Source organism: Bos javanicus, chromosome 15, assembly GCF_032452875.1.
Source record: "Bos javanicus breed banteng chromosome 15, ARS-OSU_banteng_1.0, whole genome shotgun sequence".
NCBI lineage: Eukaryota > Metazoa > Chordata > Mammalia > Artiodactyla > Bovidae > Bos > Bos javanicus.
In genome coordinates, this window is record NC_083882.1 from 22083624 (window position 1) to 22100508 (window position 16885).

Sequence of the window (16885 nt, forward strand, 5' to 3'; positions counted from 1 at the left end):
TTCAGAATCTTTCTTCCTTCTGTTTCCTTAACCAGTCTCTTCTCACAAGCTCTAGATCCCTCATAGGTTTTGAATTTTTTTAAGCCAACTGCAATTCTGAAAACAAAAACGTAACTATTGTGCTGACTTGGGCTTTGCCTGTTACTATGGCCCCTCCTCTGCATGTGCTGCAGCTACAAAATAATGAGCCTTTTTTGTTCAACTAAATATCTCTTTGTGTCCAGTTTGAACATACCTAAAGGAGATAAGTTTATTCTGGCGTGCTGTATAAAGTTGGCTTTTAGTATGTGGAAGATGATGGCTTCTCTCATTTAATGGGTGTTTGCTGTTGTTTAGTTGCTAAGTCATGTCCTGACTCCTTTGTGACCCCCTGGACTGTAGCCCGCCAGGCTTCTCTGTCCATGGCATTTCCCAGGCCAGAATAGTGGAGTGGGATGCCATTTCCTTCTCCAGGGGATCTACCCGACCCAGGGATCAAACCCTGGTCTTGGGCTTGGTAGGCAGATTCTTTAGCACTGAGCCAGCTGGGAAGCCCAGTAGATATTTATTCCACTTATTATTTGTTTTATATACTTAGCATCAAGTGATATACTGAAGATCACATTAATGGGCAGGTCTTAGAGTATGTTTAAAATAGACTCATTTCTTCTCTAGCTGTGTGAACTTGGACAAAGTGACTGATTTCTTTGAACTTACATTCTGTCTTGTAAAACAAGGAAACCAACTTTATGAGACTGTTGTGAGGATTAATTTAGAGAATGCGTATGAGATTCTAGGCAAATTGTAGATACTCAATAAATATTGGTTTCCTGTCTTTTAGCCTCATTAGGTAATAAAAAGATGACTCAGACATTAATTCTGCCTCAAAGTCTGTAGTCTAGCAGAAGAGACATGATGCATAACTAACGGCAGTGATGCCGAGAACTGAATAAATTGATACCTAATTGGTCCCTTAAAGAGACAAAGGTTAAAATGCTGCAAGACTAGGAGACAGTTCCAGTTTGATCAGTAATGTCTTTGATTTAACTGTCAGAGCTGGGAATTAAGAGACAAAATCAGGACGGATGGAAATGAGGGTGTGCTGGCTCTCTCAGTGGAGGGGAAATGTCAGGAAAGCCCCGTCCCTACAGGTCAGAGCCAGAGCTCAGCATGGCTGAGGGAGTGGGCCTGTGAAGGGGAATCGTACAAAATAAAGACAAATAGCCTGCCTTGAATGGCAAAGCCAAGGGATAGACTCTCTCTAGTCTGAGGCTCTCAGCATGGGGACATGTTTCAGTATTATCAGGAGAGTTTTTCTCAGATGGATTTCTCCAGGAAACAACTGAAGATTTTTTGATAAGGAAGCACCATGATCCATGTTGTACTTCAGAAATAATCTTGGAAATGTCCATAGCCTGCCTTGAGTGGGAGAGATTAAGGACAGTGGAAGGTTAGAGCGTGTGCCAGGGGAGATTGATAAGAGACTGAGCTACATGGTTCCCGTGAAACTGGACAAGAGGCGAGGGTATAAACGAGATTGCACAGATAAAATTGATAGACTGTTAGAAGTCCAAACCAAGGACAGCATTATGAGCCTTGAGGATCAGGAAGGTGAATGCCATTTTCTGAAACAGAGGTAGAGCTGATTCGGAAGGTAAGTAATGAGTTCAGCTAGAGCGTAATCAAGACAGCCTGAAGCTAGGCTGCCATAAGCAGGTGTTAAGCTGGGTTCCCGACCACGAGGAGTTAGCGTCCGTGTCCCTGAGGACAAGGCCACTTCCTGTGGACGGTCTGTTTCCTCTGCCTGCGGTTGCCTAGCATGTTCAGATCCTCATAAACTGCTGTTACATTCCCACCCGGAAATTTAGACATAAATTGGGACAACATGATTCATTTATTTTTAAAATCTAATTCCCTTGAAAAAATTAAAATGCAGTGTGCTGAAAGCTTGGCTGTAAGGGCATCAGGCCCGAAACACAGATTGGGCACTGTCTGCCGTATTATATAGGGCAGGCTATTTTTAAAGCTTGTGATTGTTACCGTAACCAGGAAACAGACAGGAAATGAATGATTTTGTGAAAGATATAGACAGAAGCTAGATGGCATATTTGCATTTGTAGGAAGAGCAATGCCACGCTGGAACTGGCCACCCACACTGACAGGGCCACCCTGGCGCCTGGCCAGGCCGTAGCCTTCTGCTGTCTTATTTGTGGAGCGTTTCATTTATGTCAGCGGTGCTCTCTGTGCCTCTCGCCTCCCTAGCACCTCTCTCTCTGGGCCCATAAATAAGCGCACACGCAAAACCTTCCGACAGAGATACCGGCCCTTTGTCGCTGGTCTGGCTTCGTACCCCTCACTCCAGTGCCTGTTTGTCGTCTCGAAGATGCCGAGTAACTGATGTGTTGCTCCGTCATTTCTGCTCGCAGTTGGTGGCAGGTACTGAGCCTCTCAGAGGTTTCACCTCTTTCCCTTCCAGAAGTTTTCAACTTCAACTTAAAACTGTCAGTAAAATCCTTCAGGGAGTCTGTGTGGAAACATGGGTTTGGGATTACTGCAAAAGATAGCACCTTTCTGAGACAGTCATCCAACTCTGAGCAGTCACCACGACCCCTGGGAAGCACAGAGGCCCATAGAGGGGGCAGAGCAAGCCTAAAGGGTTAGTCTTTCTTTTTTGAGAGTTTCTGGGGGATAATGGACTTTACCCACACACACGCACAGATACTTTTAACATTTTATTAGAGGTTATAATAAAAGGATTTTCCAAGTTACCATCTTCATAGCTGGAGAGTGGAAGGAAACTGTGAAACTGTGAAGTAGAGCTGTTCCACATCTATTGACATTTTTAATATTTTAATTATAAAGGTAGCACACATGAGACAGAGTCTAAAAAAGATCGTCAAAACCTTTAATAGTTTTAACCTCTAAGACTTAGTCAAGGGGAGAAATTCCTCTGAATTTGAATTTTTAAGTTTATAATGAAAAAAATATCAATCAGAATCACACACAGAAAATTCAGAGAGGGATAAAGGAAAAAATTAACTTACTCATAATCCCCCTACCCAAAACAAAGGTAAGCCCATTTTTGACATGTTTCCTTAGAGTATGTTATAGATGGATAGATAGATGGGTGGGTGGGTGGATGAGTATAGGGTGACTCAGCACGTAGGTAGTCTTGTTAAAACAAAATCTTATTCTATTATATATAATTTCAAACCTGCTTTTACATAATATATCATGGGCATTTTTTTTCCATACCATGAAATCATGTTTGAAAGCATGGGTTATATTTAACAACTGCCTTATATTAGATGTACCCATATTTAACTACTCCCCTATTTTTAAACACCAAGTACTTTAATTTTTTTTTTTTTTTGCTGCCTTATATATGCTTCAGGGATATGAATATCCCTGTGTCTAAATTTTTGACTAGCTTTGATTATTTCCTGAGGATAAATTTCCAGAATTGGGGTTATCCAGTTCTTTCCTGAGGATAAATTTCCAGAATTGGGGTTATCCAGTTCTTTCCTTCCTTACCTGGTTATTTGTTTATTTTAATTTGCCTCAAGAGGGTAAAAATGCTTCAAAAGAAAAGGTTGCTTTATTCTCATGCTTTAAACAATTTTATTGTTATAAAGTATTAGCTTCAGTCAAGAAATGATGATAATATATACAATGTTTTAGTTATCCCTCCTGGAAAACTTTACTCTCATTTTACAAGTGGGAAAAAAATGAGCTTTATAGAAGTTAAGCAACTTGCCTAATAAGAGCTGAGGTTTAATCCTCTTCAATATATGACAAACTTGCCAGGCACTTAAGATATGAATTAAATAAGGCATGTTCCAGCCTCCAGACTCACTGGCTATACTACGCATTAGTCTGCTGTGTTAGCACAGGCTGCCATGCAAAATGCCACAAGCTGGGTGGCTTAGACAACAGATTATTTTCGTAATAGTTGTTGGAGGCTGGAAGTTCAGGATCAAGGTTGTGGTGATTTCTGGTAAGGGCTCTTCCTGACTGGTAGAGGACTGCCTTCTCATGTCCTTCCATGGCCTTTCCTCTATGCTCTCATATATATAGAAAGAGTTTTCTAGGGTCACTTTGTGTAAGGACACTAATCCTACCAGATCAGGGCCCCACTCTTAAGACCTGATTTAATTACATTTCTCTAGAGACTCCATCTCCAAATACAGTCACCCTGGGGTTAGGGCTTCCCTTAACCCCAGTTAGGGGGTAAATTAAGGGGAGATCCAAACATTCAGTCTGTAACAGTCTACCAATCTCCTGTACTAGAATCTTGTATTTGTGGTAAGCTCAGGGGTGTTATTAGTTAGGGGTGGAGTTTCTGAGGGTCTGACTCCTACGTGTAGGCTACCTACTGCATGTGAGGTCTCTTAGCAGAGTGAAGTGATTGATGGAGTTTAAGGAAAGGCAAAAGCACTTTATTGGAAAATGTACCTTCCACTCACACTGTATTTTGAAGTCCTGTCCTGAAAAGGAAACACTCGTCTGGGGAAGGGGGAAGGCGGGCCTGATTGCTGCTGGCCAGCATTCAGAGCTGTTGTTTCCTAGTGCCATGATCTGTCTCGGTCTAGGAAAGAGCATCTGTCATCCTTCACTTTGAACGACCACTTGTCACTTTAAAACCTTGTAGTGCATTAGCCGCCTTATCCTAGTAATGGCTCCAGCCCCAGAACAGTTTTTTATGGAATAACTGTCCCTTCCCCCAAGCAAACAACCATCTGAGTCACCCATCTCCCTCTCCAAATAAAGGGCCTCACAGCGCCTCCCGAGTGGTTGCCATAAGAGGAAAGTTGCCTGCATCTGGCACAGTCAATTCCACGTCCCCTCTCACATACATGAGCCTCTCCTGCTTCCAGAGGAAACAATAGCTCTCGCGGGTGTATTCCAGGTGAAAGTGCTGCTGGGAGCGCAGTCGCGCCTGGCTGCTCCTGAGCAGCTATTCACAGGAGAAAGCTGGATTGGTGTCCACAGGGGAATGGTTAAGGTAATGAGGTAAATAATTGTCTCCTCACTGGGGCTTTTACAGCCAGAACTGAAACCACAACTCCCCTTTGTGTGCGTTCCTGCCCGCCTCGAGGTGGTTTGCTTGGCAACTGCAGAGGCGGGCAGAGTTCTCACTCAGGAGCTGTGCTGAGCTCTTCCCCTTGGGGTAGGAAGCGTGGATACCCAGTATATTGCTGGAGGAAAGAGAATTCAGAGCCTTGGTGCTCGTTAACCTCTGCTGGAATTCCAGGCCTGTGAGTCATTTGTTATTCTATAATGGAAGGCTTGGCCAGTTGCCATTTGGATTTTTTTTTTTTTTCACTCCTTTTTGTGTTATGTACATCTTTAAAGAATTCTTTTTTCCATTCCTGGGGTCCATAGACCCAGGTGAAGACTAAATCAAATGTGCAGGTACTTAGATTCTGAACATAAATATCTGGAGCCTTCCTGTATGTTTTGTGGTTGGAAATTAGAAGAATGCTGATGACTCCTCTTTTCTTAGCGATGAGCCATGCAGTAGAATGTTTTTTAATCTCATCTTCCCCCTCTTCATTTCCCTTCTTAAAAATAATAACTGGTAGGCTTCAAGCTAATATGCCCTACTCATCTGGAAACCACTAAAAAAAATTGTTTATTGTAATAATGATGACTCAGAGAAACCTGGGAGGCAGCGCCAGTTTGGGACATAGCAGGCTTGTGTCTCTTAGTGCTGCAGTGGACTTGCCATAACTTCTAGTCTACACAGTTGGCATTGGTAACAAATATGGACATTTTTAATATTTTACTTAATTTCTGATTGGCCGCAGGTCTCTTGACATTTTTGCCTTTGCGGATTTTTCAAATGTCGCAGCAACTGATGCTTCCTCTCGCGTCCCTCTGCCCCTGACATGTAGGTAAACGGCTGTCTCCTGGACCCTGTGCCTCCCATCCTGGCGAGGAAGGGGTGCCAGTCCCTGCCGAGCAACATGATGGAGACCTCCATCGATGAAGGGCTGGAGACCGAAGGCGAAGCCGAGGAAGACCCCAGTCAGGCCTTTGACGCCTTCCAGTCCACACGCGGCGGGCAGAGGCGGCACACGCTGTCGGAAGTGACCAATCAGCTGGTCGTGGTGCCTGGTTCAGGTATGATTTCTAGTAAGCACCGAGGGAGTCTCTGCAGCATCCTGTGTTGTCTGCTGCAAGAGATAGTAGTGATACCAGCCAGTTCCTGGAATGTGGTTTGTGTCCTGTTCCTTTGTGGACAGCATTCAGCAGGAGTTGAGATTAGGCCTGCTCAGCAACTCACAGAGATTAAACTGGAATGTCTGTGAGCTGCCCCCTAGCCCCACACCCAACTCCTGGGACTCATCCGAGAGCTACGTAGCGCATCAAGGACTCTGGCTCTTCTGGAATGGCAAAGATTGTACAGTCCCAAATTCTGGAAGTGTTTTCCCACACAAGATTCAGTTGACATGTAAAAAAGTTTTGAAATAACATTTTGGTTGGAGGTGGAAGACATGGTAGCCATGCATGCTTTGTATTCCATGTTCCAAGAAGATGCTGTGTATTGGTGGTGATCTTGGTGTTTTGTTTTGTTTTTTTCTCTTCAAGGGAAAATTTTCTCCATGAGTGACAATCCCTCCCTTGACAGTGTGGACTCTGAGTATGATATGGGGTCTGTTCAGAGGGACCTGCACTTTCTTGAGGACAACCCTTCCCTCAAGGACATGATGTTAGCCAACCCGCCCTCACCGCGCATGACATCTCCCTTCGTGAGCCTGAGACCTGCCAACCCCGCCATGCAGGCCCTGAGCGCCCAGAAGCGCGAGGCCCACAATAGGTCTCCAGTGAGCTTCAGAGAGGGCCGCCGGGCGTCGGACACCTCCCTCACCCAAGGTGCGCTCTCCGCTGGCCCTGGGCGCTTCTGTGGGACTCCATGGGGTCCCTTGCCATGTTGGCTTCATACCTGTGCTCACTTGAAAGGCCTTGTGTCTTATTTAAACCATTTGGCCACTCTTCTTTCTTTCAGGAATTGTAGCATTTAGACAACACCTTCAGAATCTGGCTAGAACCAAAGGAATCCTAGAGTTGAACAAAGTGCAGCTGCTTTATGAGCAGATGGGCTCAGAGGCAGACCCCAGCCTGGCCTCTCCCGCCGCTCAGCTCCAGGACCTGGCCAGCAGTTGCCCGCAGGTGGGTGCTCTGGGCCCTGCCCCCATGGCTGTGTGAGAACGAGGCATGAGTCTGTCCTAAAGGTGTGTCATTTCATTCCCAAGATTTCCTCCTCCTGGAGCAGACACGTCCTTTTGGAAAGCCTGCAGCCTGAAAGCTTTCTGGGTAGCTGTTGTCTGCCTGACAAGCTGGGTAGGCCCACCCCCACTGGCCCAGGTGGTCAGTACCACATGGAAGCCTAGACACTCATGCTCTGCTCAGTTCATCGCACAGATTCTATATGGATTCCCTCTTAGTCTCCCTGGAACTCCCTCCCTCCACCATGCACGTTCACACGCACACACACACACAGAGATTACCAGTAATAACATAAATGAGAAGCTTATTGACATTTATTTTTGATGTGATATCACTTCATTAAATATTGTGAGTTATTTGTGCTAAAAGTACAAAAAAATATGGCTGTTTATGTAATTCATTTTATGTGAGCCCATGTTCAGTACATCAAAAATATTAGTGCGTTTGATGGCCACATGAAGGGAATAAACTGCTGGTGATGGCAGGGGCCTTTGCTCCTGTCCTGACTCGGTCATCGTTTACTGCGGGTAAACAGCATGCATTCATCCTGTTGTTCAGTCGCTCAGTCGGGTCTGACTCTGCGACCCCGTGGACTGTAGCCCACCAGGCTGCTCTGTCCATGGGATTCTCCAGGCAAGAACACTGGAGTGGGTTGCCACTTCTCCTCCAGGGGATCTTCCCGACCCAGGGACTAAACCTACATTTCCTGCATCGGCCAGTGGATTCTTCCCCACTAAGCCATCTGGGGAAGCCCATATTCCTCTTCTGCAAAGTGATTGACCCTCAGCCTACTGGTTACATAAAAACCTTGAGGATTAAGTCTTAACAGAGCTGGAGTTCCCCTTGGACATTTGCCAAGGTGCTTTCACTCAGATTTGAAACTTTCTCCCACGTGGGAAACTGAAAGTGTGTCCCCCCCCCTCGCTCCCCAGGAGGAAGCGCCTCCACAGCAGAAGAGCGTGTCTGCGCTCCCCGGGGGCAGCGCACACCCGCAGCTCTCCCAGCACCACAGCCTGGAGGCCCAGTACCTGCAGCACCGACTCCAGGTGGGATCCTCCTCCCCCTTGTCGCTCCGGCTCACCGTGATCATCCCCACTCTGCCTCTCTGCACAGCAGGAACCTATTTTGCTTGGTATTTATTTTGGGTAGCTGCTTAATTCCTTTATAGGCAAGCAGGTCTGACTCTGCATTTGTAGTTTCTAGAAACATGTTCAAACTTAGCCTTATGCTCTATCTTGGCAGCAGAAAAAGGCTTGTCCTCAGACCCCTGGAAAGGGTACTGCCACTGAGCAGCAGGGAAGGGAACTCTGGCTTCTTTGCTTCTGTTTTACACCTCTTACGTGCATGCTACGTCGTTTCAGTCACGACTCATTGTGACCCTGGACCACCAGAATCCTCTGTCCATGGGATTCTCCAGGCAAGAATGTTGGAGAGGGTTGCCATGCCCTCCTCCAGGGGATCTTCCTGATCCAGGGATCGAACCTGGATCTCTGACGTCTCTCCTGCATTGGCAGGCAGTTTCTTTACTGCTAGTGCCACCCAGGAAGCCCTTATGCCTCTTAATACTTAGCAAAAAGGTACCATAAGCTCTCTGTTGGTGCTTGAAAATATTAGATCCCACAAAGAATGAATCATTTGCTCATTCAGTAGGTGCCTTTGCTAGAGACTTAACTCCACTTTTCTCATTGTTCTTAGTCTCCATGAACCTCCTGGTCCTGGAGGACTTTAGAGACAGGAAAGTAAAGTAGGTTGGAACTGAGACCACCCAGGCCTGCTGACGCAATGCTCTCCCAGGCTCTCCCGTGCTCTCAGCGAGCAAGCGTCAGTCCCTGCAGCCTGCAGCTTCTGGAGGACTCACGTGGCTTCATCCTCCAGGCAGAAGTACAGGCTGATGACTGTGTCCTAGATGACAACATGTCATGCTTGTATTTTTTCTGCTCTTCTAGAAGCCCAGCCTTCTGTCAAAAGCCCAGAACACCTGTCAGCTTTATTGCAAAGAACCGCCACGGAGCCTGGAACAGCAGCTGCAAGAACATAGGTGAGAGACGGTGGTCGGCCGGAGAGGTCCCTTTCTTTGTGGCGGACTTCAGCTGGGTGCGTTGTCCTTCCCTCTAAAATTTCCCTGTACCAGGACAACAGGTTTCCATATGCTAATTCGGATGTTCCACTGTCCGTGGAATATAGGCCTGTCAGAGAAGAGCAGCCCTAAGCCTGCTTTGTTTTCATTTTCTCCTGGTGTTTCCCCTCTGGTCTGTGAATAAGCCTAAGCATTCAGGACCTGGGGGCTAATGCAGTTTAAGTGGGTTTTACTGGAAAGGAGGCTTCCAGCCTCCCTTGTAGTAATAGGTGCTGTTCGGCCTCCCTAGTAGAAGCATCTCAGCCAAGGTGAAAGTAAAAGTCTCTCAGTCGTGTCCGACTCTTTGCGACCCCATGGACTATACAGTCCATGCAATTCTCCAGGCCAGAGTACTGGAGTGGGTTGTCATTCCCTTCTCCAGGGGATCTCCCCAACCCAGGGATCGAACCCAGGTCTCCCAGATTGCAGGCGGATTCTTTACCAGCTAAGCAAGGTAGACATCCCCTAATCCATGGTCCTCCAGAGGCCCACCCCCGCCTCAGAACCCGACGATGGGGAGTGAGCCCCTTGCTTCAAAGGGAGGAAAAACCCAAGGGTCTTAGAGAAAAGGAATTCACTGTGTTCACTTGAGCACGGAGGGATGAGCCAGAATTGAGGGACAAAAAATAAGACAGGGTTTAAGAAACCAAACATGACTGGTTCCTACCCCCGTTTTTTGTTTTTTTGTTTTTTTCTTGCCTTGGGAAAGAGAGAAGTGGGAGGACGGACGCTAATGACTGATACTGGATTTACGTTAGAATTGCCGTCACTGAAGAAGACCTAAACTTCTTTCTTTTGGTATTGCCAACTTAGACTCCAGCAGAAGCGGCTCTTCCTCCAGAAACAGTCCCAGCTGCAGGCATATTTTAATCAGATGCAGATAGCAGAGAGCTCGTACCCACAGCCCCTTCCCCACCAGGAGACGCCGCCGCAGCCCTCCCAGCCGCCGCCGCCTTTCAGCCTGACCCAGCCCCTGAGCCCCGTCCTGGAGCCGGCTTCCGAGCACATGCCGTTCAGCCCCTTCCTCAGCCCATACCCCGAGATGCGGCTGCAGCCGCTGCCCGCCTCGCCGGGGGCCCGCGGGGCCCCGCCGCCCCCGCCGCCACCGTCGGGGGGTGCCCCGGCCCCCTTACAGTTCTATCAGACTTGTGAGCTGCCGGGCGCGGCCACCCCGGAGCCCGAGCACCCCACTCCCGGTCAGTACCCCGCGGATGGAACCCCGCAGAGTAGCATGGACGGGCCGGACTGTCCCAGGAGCTCAGGACTACAGGAGGCCCCCTCCGGCTACGATCCTCTGACGCTCTCCGAGTTCCCCGGACTCTTTGATTGTGAAATGCTGGAAGCCGTGGACCCACAGCACAGCGGCTACGTCCTGGTAAATTAACCTCAGCTTCACAGGAAGTGAGGCGGGTTGGGTGAAAAGAGTGTTGTCTTTCTATTTTCATTCCAGCCTTTTAAACTTGAAAGCTCGTTTTCCCGCCCTCTCCCTAATGGGGAAGAAGTCAAGTCACCCAACTGGAATTGGAGGGCCGGCCAGCCAGGTGTCGCCTCCTGCTGGCTCTGTCCCACCGTGGTTTTCTGTGGCAAGTGCTGGAACGTGGTTGTCGGCGGCAGCTCATGCCCTTAGGTCAAGTGGACCGAGCTCTCAGCTCTGGAGGCACCAACAAAAGTTTAATAAGAAAAAAACATCCAGACCTAGGTTTTACACAGAACTACATCAGTTCATCAAGGGAAACCTCGGTGAAAGCAGGAAAAAAAATATGTGCCATTATATGCAGGCAAAAAAAAAAAAAAAAGGCAATATATTTTTCACTGAAACAAGCAACAGCATGTTCCTCAAAGGCAAAACAAGAATACATATTGAAACTGATGCACAGGAAATAAAGTTGTATTTTGTCGCTGAATCGTTAAGTTCTGAGCTGCTGATGCATGGTGTTCCCGAGACCACTCAAAACGGTAGAGCCTGAGCTCTGTTTCAGGGTCCACTTCGGAACAGCGGGCACTGACCCCTGAGACCGGCGGCCACCTCCGTCTGAGCGTGGGTGACACACCTCCTTGGAAGGTCCCTGGGTTCCAGAGTGTCAGAGTGTCCTGAGAGCTCCCAAAGATGTCACCTGTGGAACCGAGAGACACGCGGCAGTGGAGACCAGGGGCGGGAAATCAAGAATCGGTCGAGAGCAGCAGCCCCGGGCCGGGGAAGACGGGCTCTTCCCGCACGGTCTTCTGTGGAGACTTCCGGTTTGGGGCAGTTGGTCTGTAGGGAACCTCGTGTCTCTTTTAAAAATGTAATAACTACTTTGACTTTACACTAGGTGTTGCTAGTTGTTTATTGAGCTTTGTATATTTGGACAGTTTCATATAGGGCTTAGAAATTTTAAGGACGAGGAAAAATGAACTTTATCTCCCATGTGAAGTGGTAGTGCTGTGCCTTTCCCCTCCCCCAGATCACGCTTTAACAATTTCTTTTCTGTAGAAACCAACAGTTTTCCATTTACGTCAACGCTAAATCCAAAGTCACTTCAGAATTTGTTTTCCACCATGTGGGAATCACATCCTTAATTTCCTTAGAGTTTTGACGTGTAATGAAATGTTCAAGTATTACAGCAATATTCAGAAGACCACAGATGTGTTAACCATTTGAACAGATTCATCTGCCAAACATATATTACTCGTACAACTGAACCCTTACAATTCAGTCTTCAGAGTACGTGAAAAAGATGCCACAGCTAGTTGACTGTGTAACCTAGAAATAATGAGTAATCTGTCATTGGGACCGTAAGATCCAAGTGATACAAATTCAGTATTATGTACAAAGACTCTCATCTCTGTCCCTTAGAATGGCTTGTCCTGTGAGCAGATGAACGCGTAAGCACAAAGCATCTCCCTTAAAGCACAGAGAAGAGAGATACTACACTGATGCTGCATCTAGAAAACACCCTTAAGGTGCCTTTCCTCTGTAGTGTGTGTCCAGGGCAGGCGAGGAGAAGCGTGCAGGGTCTAGGGGTTCAGTGCTGGTGACGCTCCGCAGGCACTCTGCTCGGGGCTGGACTCGGTGTGAGCACGGGAGGGCGGTTTGGAGGACTTGTTTTTGTGATTGGATAAGACGCAGCAGAAACCCAAGAAGGAAGTAGGCTCCTTCTACGAATTGTTTATTCCTCCTCATGCTTAAGATGGATGATTTTGTGAAATAGGCAACATCGTCTAAGAGATCCTTTCATTAAGATCTCTAATCTGTTCTAAGTTTTTGCAAAATAAGCCAGTTGTAAAACAAGCTTGATTTGTTTAGACTGAAGGATGTTTTCCCAAAATGTTCTACAGAAGTGCTATAATATTTATGAAATTAAATGCCTTCCGGATTGAAGACGGGGGCCTCTCATTTCAGAGTCCCTAGGATGGCAGAGTTGCAGACCAGGCCATGAGCCGCTGAGCCCAGGAAAGCTGGGTGCTCCGGCAGGACCACTGGGCTGACGGATGAGGCAGCAGAGGCTCTGGGAGTGTCACGGCCCCAGAGGTAGGCTCTGGGGAGCACCCAGCAGTGCCCGGGTCTGTTCAGACCGCAGACCGCGGGCAAGGAGCATGACCCGTCCTGCTGGACTGTGTTGTAAGCTCCTGTTTGCTTTTCTCATTTATTTCAAGCAGAAATCAATAAATTCCATAACGATCTGTATTCTCTGAAATGTAAGCTGGTGAGAGGAGGCTGGTTCTGTTGTTCAGTCAGGCATTTTCCCACCCCCATCTGACTATCTCCTTTGCTCTGTCCCCTGACTAGTGACCTGTGTGAGCCTCCAAGCTGTTTTCTCTTCACAAATACTAAAGTAACACTAAGAAGGCTTGTACTACTCTTTTTATAAGAGAGGTACTCTGAAACGACGCCTTTGCAGTCTGTCTCACACCAGTGTGTGTACACTACTGTATGATAACCATTAGCAGCATCACCCTCTTGTAAACCAGGCTCCTCTGAAGACACTGGTGAGACGAACGTGAGGTAAAAACTTCATTCAGCAAAAAGTGCAATATGTGTGGTACTTTATTTTCGTTTATGCTTTCTCTTTTAAATCCGGGATATTAGTCTATACTTTGGGAGAAAAAGCACTATTTCTGCAGTGTCCAATTGGGGAAATGTGTCTCTAGTATTTACGTGCAGCTGATATGCGGGTCCCTGTAAGGCAAACAGAGCACGTTAGCACAGCAGGCGCGGGTGGAGGGCCCTCCCGAAACGGCGACGGACGCCCCATCCTCCCCGCCACCTTGCTGCCGCCTTGGGAACAGAGGAGGAGGAGGAAGGTTCTCCACGCCAGCCATCCTCCAGTCTCCACATGAGGGGCCCGTCAAGGAGGACGAGGAGACGGAGCTGAAGGGCTCCTCCCTCCCCGCGTCAGACCTCCAAGGACAGACAGTCGGCGTCCCCTTCGCCCTCAGCGTCGGAGCTGTGCCTGAGCCAGTCTGCTGGGGCTGGCGGGAGCCGCTGAGGGACGGGGGGCCCGCGCCCTGCCGGGGAGGGAGTGGCGCCCTCTCGTGGCGGCACTGGCCGTTTCCTCTCTGCCTGAAAGGGTGGGTCTTAGAGAAATGAATTCTGCCTAATTACCAGAGTTGGGAAGAAGGGTGTGATCACAGCTGAAGCGTGACTGGCTGGCCAACCAGATACGAAAGGGAGGTAAAAAGCAGCCGCCTTGGCTCTGGCCGGTCAGGGGTCCAAGTGCGTAGTGGTCAAAAAGAGGCCCTGCTCAGGTGCGAGCAGTTACCACGTGTGGACGTGAGGAGGTGAATGCTTTCCCTGGCAGGGTCCTCCCAGCCGCAGTCAAGCCCCAGGTTAATACTGGGTTCTGTGTTGGGGTCAGAATTTTCTAGCCACAATCACATTTAAAAGCCTGTATGAGGAGTCACACTTGAGTTGGCTTAAGAGAAATCTCACTCCAGCTAATTTTTCACATTTGTTCTCCTTTGAGACAATACGTAGGGTCTTTTGACAACATTGGTCCCGTGAGCAGTGGCGGAGTCTGTTCGGGGCTGACCTTGGCTGCACCTGGACCCCTAAACTGGTCTGCTTCTACTGCCTCCTCGGAAGCCACGCGAGCCACTCGGTCTCTTTGTGCCTAGAAATCAAAGGTAAAACCTGGAGAACAGGTAGTAAGTTGGAGTCACTGTACAGACAGGGATCTTTGATCATTTTATTGCTTCTGGAAGTTTTTCTAGAACTTGTCTTCAGAGTGATGTGTGGAAGACAAGAACGGTGTCATCTGCCTCTTTCTAAACTGGGACCAAAAGAATTTAACAAATCCGCATATCCCTTCTAACAGGTTTGGTAGTGCGGCGGTCCCTGGCCTGTGGTCCCAGGGAGGAGGCTGATGACGGAGCGCTGTCAGCCCGTGGCCCCTGGAAGGCGTGAGGGGACCCAGGCTGGCCTTCCCCAGCACCCCCCAGACCCTGGACCCCGAGACCCTGGCCTCACAGTGCCCCTCCCATCTTTGTTTCACTGCTCCTCCCCATGAAGGTGGCCTGGCTGATTCCAGAAGACTCACAGCTGCCCTAGTTATACCGCCATCTTGCCCACATCTCATATGCAGATTTCAACACATTGGGCAGAGTCGTGCACCTGCTGTTGCAGAGATTGAGAAAGACGCAGCAGCACTGCCCACAGTCAGGGTAGGTTTGCTGGTTCCTGCCAGGCACTCAGCTCATCTGTCGAAAAGGAGCAGTAGCTTCTATCTGTTCATTGATTTACCCAGCACTTTCACAAGTGATCTCTGCTAATTCCTCACAGCAGTACTATGAAATTAGTTGAGCAGTTAGTCCTCATTTTTTACGGCTGAGGAAACCAAAGCTCTGTGAAGACTGACGTCCAAGCCACAGAGCTCAGGAGTAGAGGAGCTGAGGGAGGCTCTTGGGACGCTCTTCCCTCCTCAGTAGCAGTTGAGGCATCTCACGAGTAAACAGCTATATAAGCAAAGCCCCATGTTGGTTAAGCACTGAATAAATGTGACATTGTCCCTGAAACCTTATTCCCAATCGACTGCTGCCTGGCTTTGGTGGAAGGGCTGCCCTCCAGTTAACAGCCATGCATGAGCAAGGCCCAGGGAGACGGAGAGCCCACAGGAGCCGTCTTTCAGTGTCCAGTTAACTGCAGATGCTCAGGCTCATGTCAGAGATGCCTCGTTTCTCCATCTCCCAAAATAAAATAATTTCCTGCAGAAGCTGGTAATAGGACACACCCTTTCTTGATGCCAAGGGGTCCAATTGCACAGCTTTAGCCACCATTGCAGACGAACAGACTCAACCCCAAGAAAGGGTCCTGCTTAGAAAAGAATCAGGAGCTCAGTACAGTCCTGAGGAGGGGGGTGGAGCATATTTACAGTGAAGGCCCATAGAGTTAAAAAAATAACATACTTTGAATACTTCTGTCTTCAGAGGCAAAGTGGGTGGGTAGGGAGAAGCTTTAAAAATAGAAGTACAAAATAACATCCTGGAAAAATGTGACCCCAGATTGGAATAATGTTACATTAGCAAATACAGATAACTGGGCCTTGCTAGGGGCTGTGAGATGCTTATCTGTTCAAGATTTGCTCAGTCAAGGAAATTCATGTGGTGATATCATCCCACTATTGATGGCAAAAGAAATCTGCCTCCACCAAAATCTCTGAAGGCAAAAGAACCACAGAGAAAGGAGGTTTGCTTCTCTTTGGGGTTGCAATTTAGAAAACAAAAGTGATAGAGATATTTGCACTTTGTAGAAAGGGCAAAATTATTTGCTTATTTCTGAAGGGAGGAGGGTGGTCTTTGCTGGATGTTTGGTTTTGTGAAAGAGTTACTTTTGATAAAATTAATCTAATTGTAGTTATTTTTTCTGTGTGCTTTTTTTTTTAATTACTAAGAAAAAATGGTGAGTTCAATAGCTTTGGTATTTTGAGTGCAAATCATAATAGCTCCAATGTGAAAAAAATCAAAATGTAACCTGTCACTCAATGTTAGAAAATTGCTTAAAATACAGTTTAATAAATGATCTTTGTATCAAACGTAATTTAAATGGGGTAATTTTCTGCAAGGAAAATGTACTGTTTCTACCTTTCCAACCCTCTTGAATTAAAATAAAAACAACTTGTTTTCTAAGAGCCCAGGTGATCTGAATGGCAGGCGGGTGAAGCAGAGCGATTCCCTCGTCAGGCCTTGGGTGGAATTTTGAAAAGTATGGATGGTGGCTGTGTTCCCTGAGCTCTGGTGCTCATTTCAGGCTGCAGAGAAGGACAGTGGATAATATGTTCTCATTGACGTCAGCAGGGTAAATAATACCTTGCTCTGAAGTCACCCAAGCACACGGTAGTGCTGGAGAACGCTGGCCAGAGCACAGCCGACTGCAGTCTGCACACGGGTTGGGGTGCAGGGGGGGCGATGTTGCCACCGGCACTCACTGATGGACGCAGAGAGGGAGCCAGGCGAGGGTCTCTGCAGCGGGAGGGGGAGCTCGGGCTCCCCCCGCCCCGGGACAAGCAAGCTGCAGGGCAAGGGGACACTGGCACTTACTCAGGATGGCACCTCTCTGCAGAACACATACACTACGGCCCC

General features: G+C 47.9%; 2 protein-coding genes across 7 annotated transcripts in view; one reads left to right on the plus strand and one right to left on the minus strand.

The window, feature by feature from the left end:
* SIK2 (salt inducible kinase 2) overlaps positions 1–16434 on the plus strand; it is a 129866-nt gene extending 113432 nt beyond the window's left edge. The window contains exons 10-15 of one of the 4 annotated variants that reach the window (XR_009741087.1): positions 5877–6105; positions 6574–6858; positions 6992–7155; positions 8145–8258; positions 9159–9306; positions 10142–10230. Coding sequence is in view for 3 of the 4 variants with exons in the window: in XM_061440260.1 (XP_061296244.1) it covers positions 5877–6105; positions 6574–6858; positions 6992–7155; positions 8145–8258; positions 9159–9250; positions 10142–10712 (1455 nt within the window). In the remaining variant the exon portion in view is untranslated. Of the gene's footprint in view, positions 1–5876; positions 6106–6573; positions 6859–6991; positions 7156–8144; positions 8259–9158; positions 9307–10037 lie in introns of all 4 variants that reach the window. The other 3 variants (XM_061440260.1, XM_061440262.1, XM_061440261.1) reach the window with 3 other exon arrangements.
* Positions 13338–16885, minus strand: part of PPP2R1B (protein phosphatase 2 scaffold subunit Abeta) — a 35380-nt gene continuing 31832 nt past the window's right edge. The window contains exons 16-17 of one of the 3 annotated variants that reach the window (XM_061440263.1): positions 14341–14421; positions 13338–13487 (exon numbers count right to left, since the gene is read on the minus strand). In XM_061440263.1, coding sequence (XP_061296247.1) covers positions 13380–13487; positions 14341–14421 — 189 coding nt within the window. In that variant the 3' untranslated portion in view covers positions 13338–13379. Of the gene's footprint in view, positions 13488–14340; positions 14442–16885 lie in introns of all 3 variants that reach the window. The other 2 variants (XM_061440265.1, XM_061440264.1) reach the window with 2 other exon arrangements.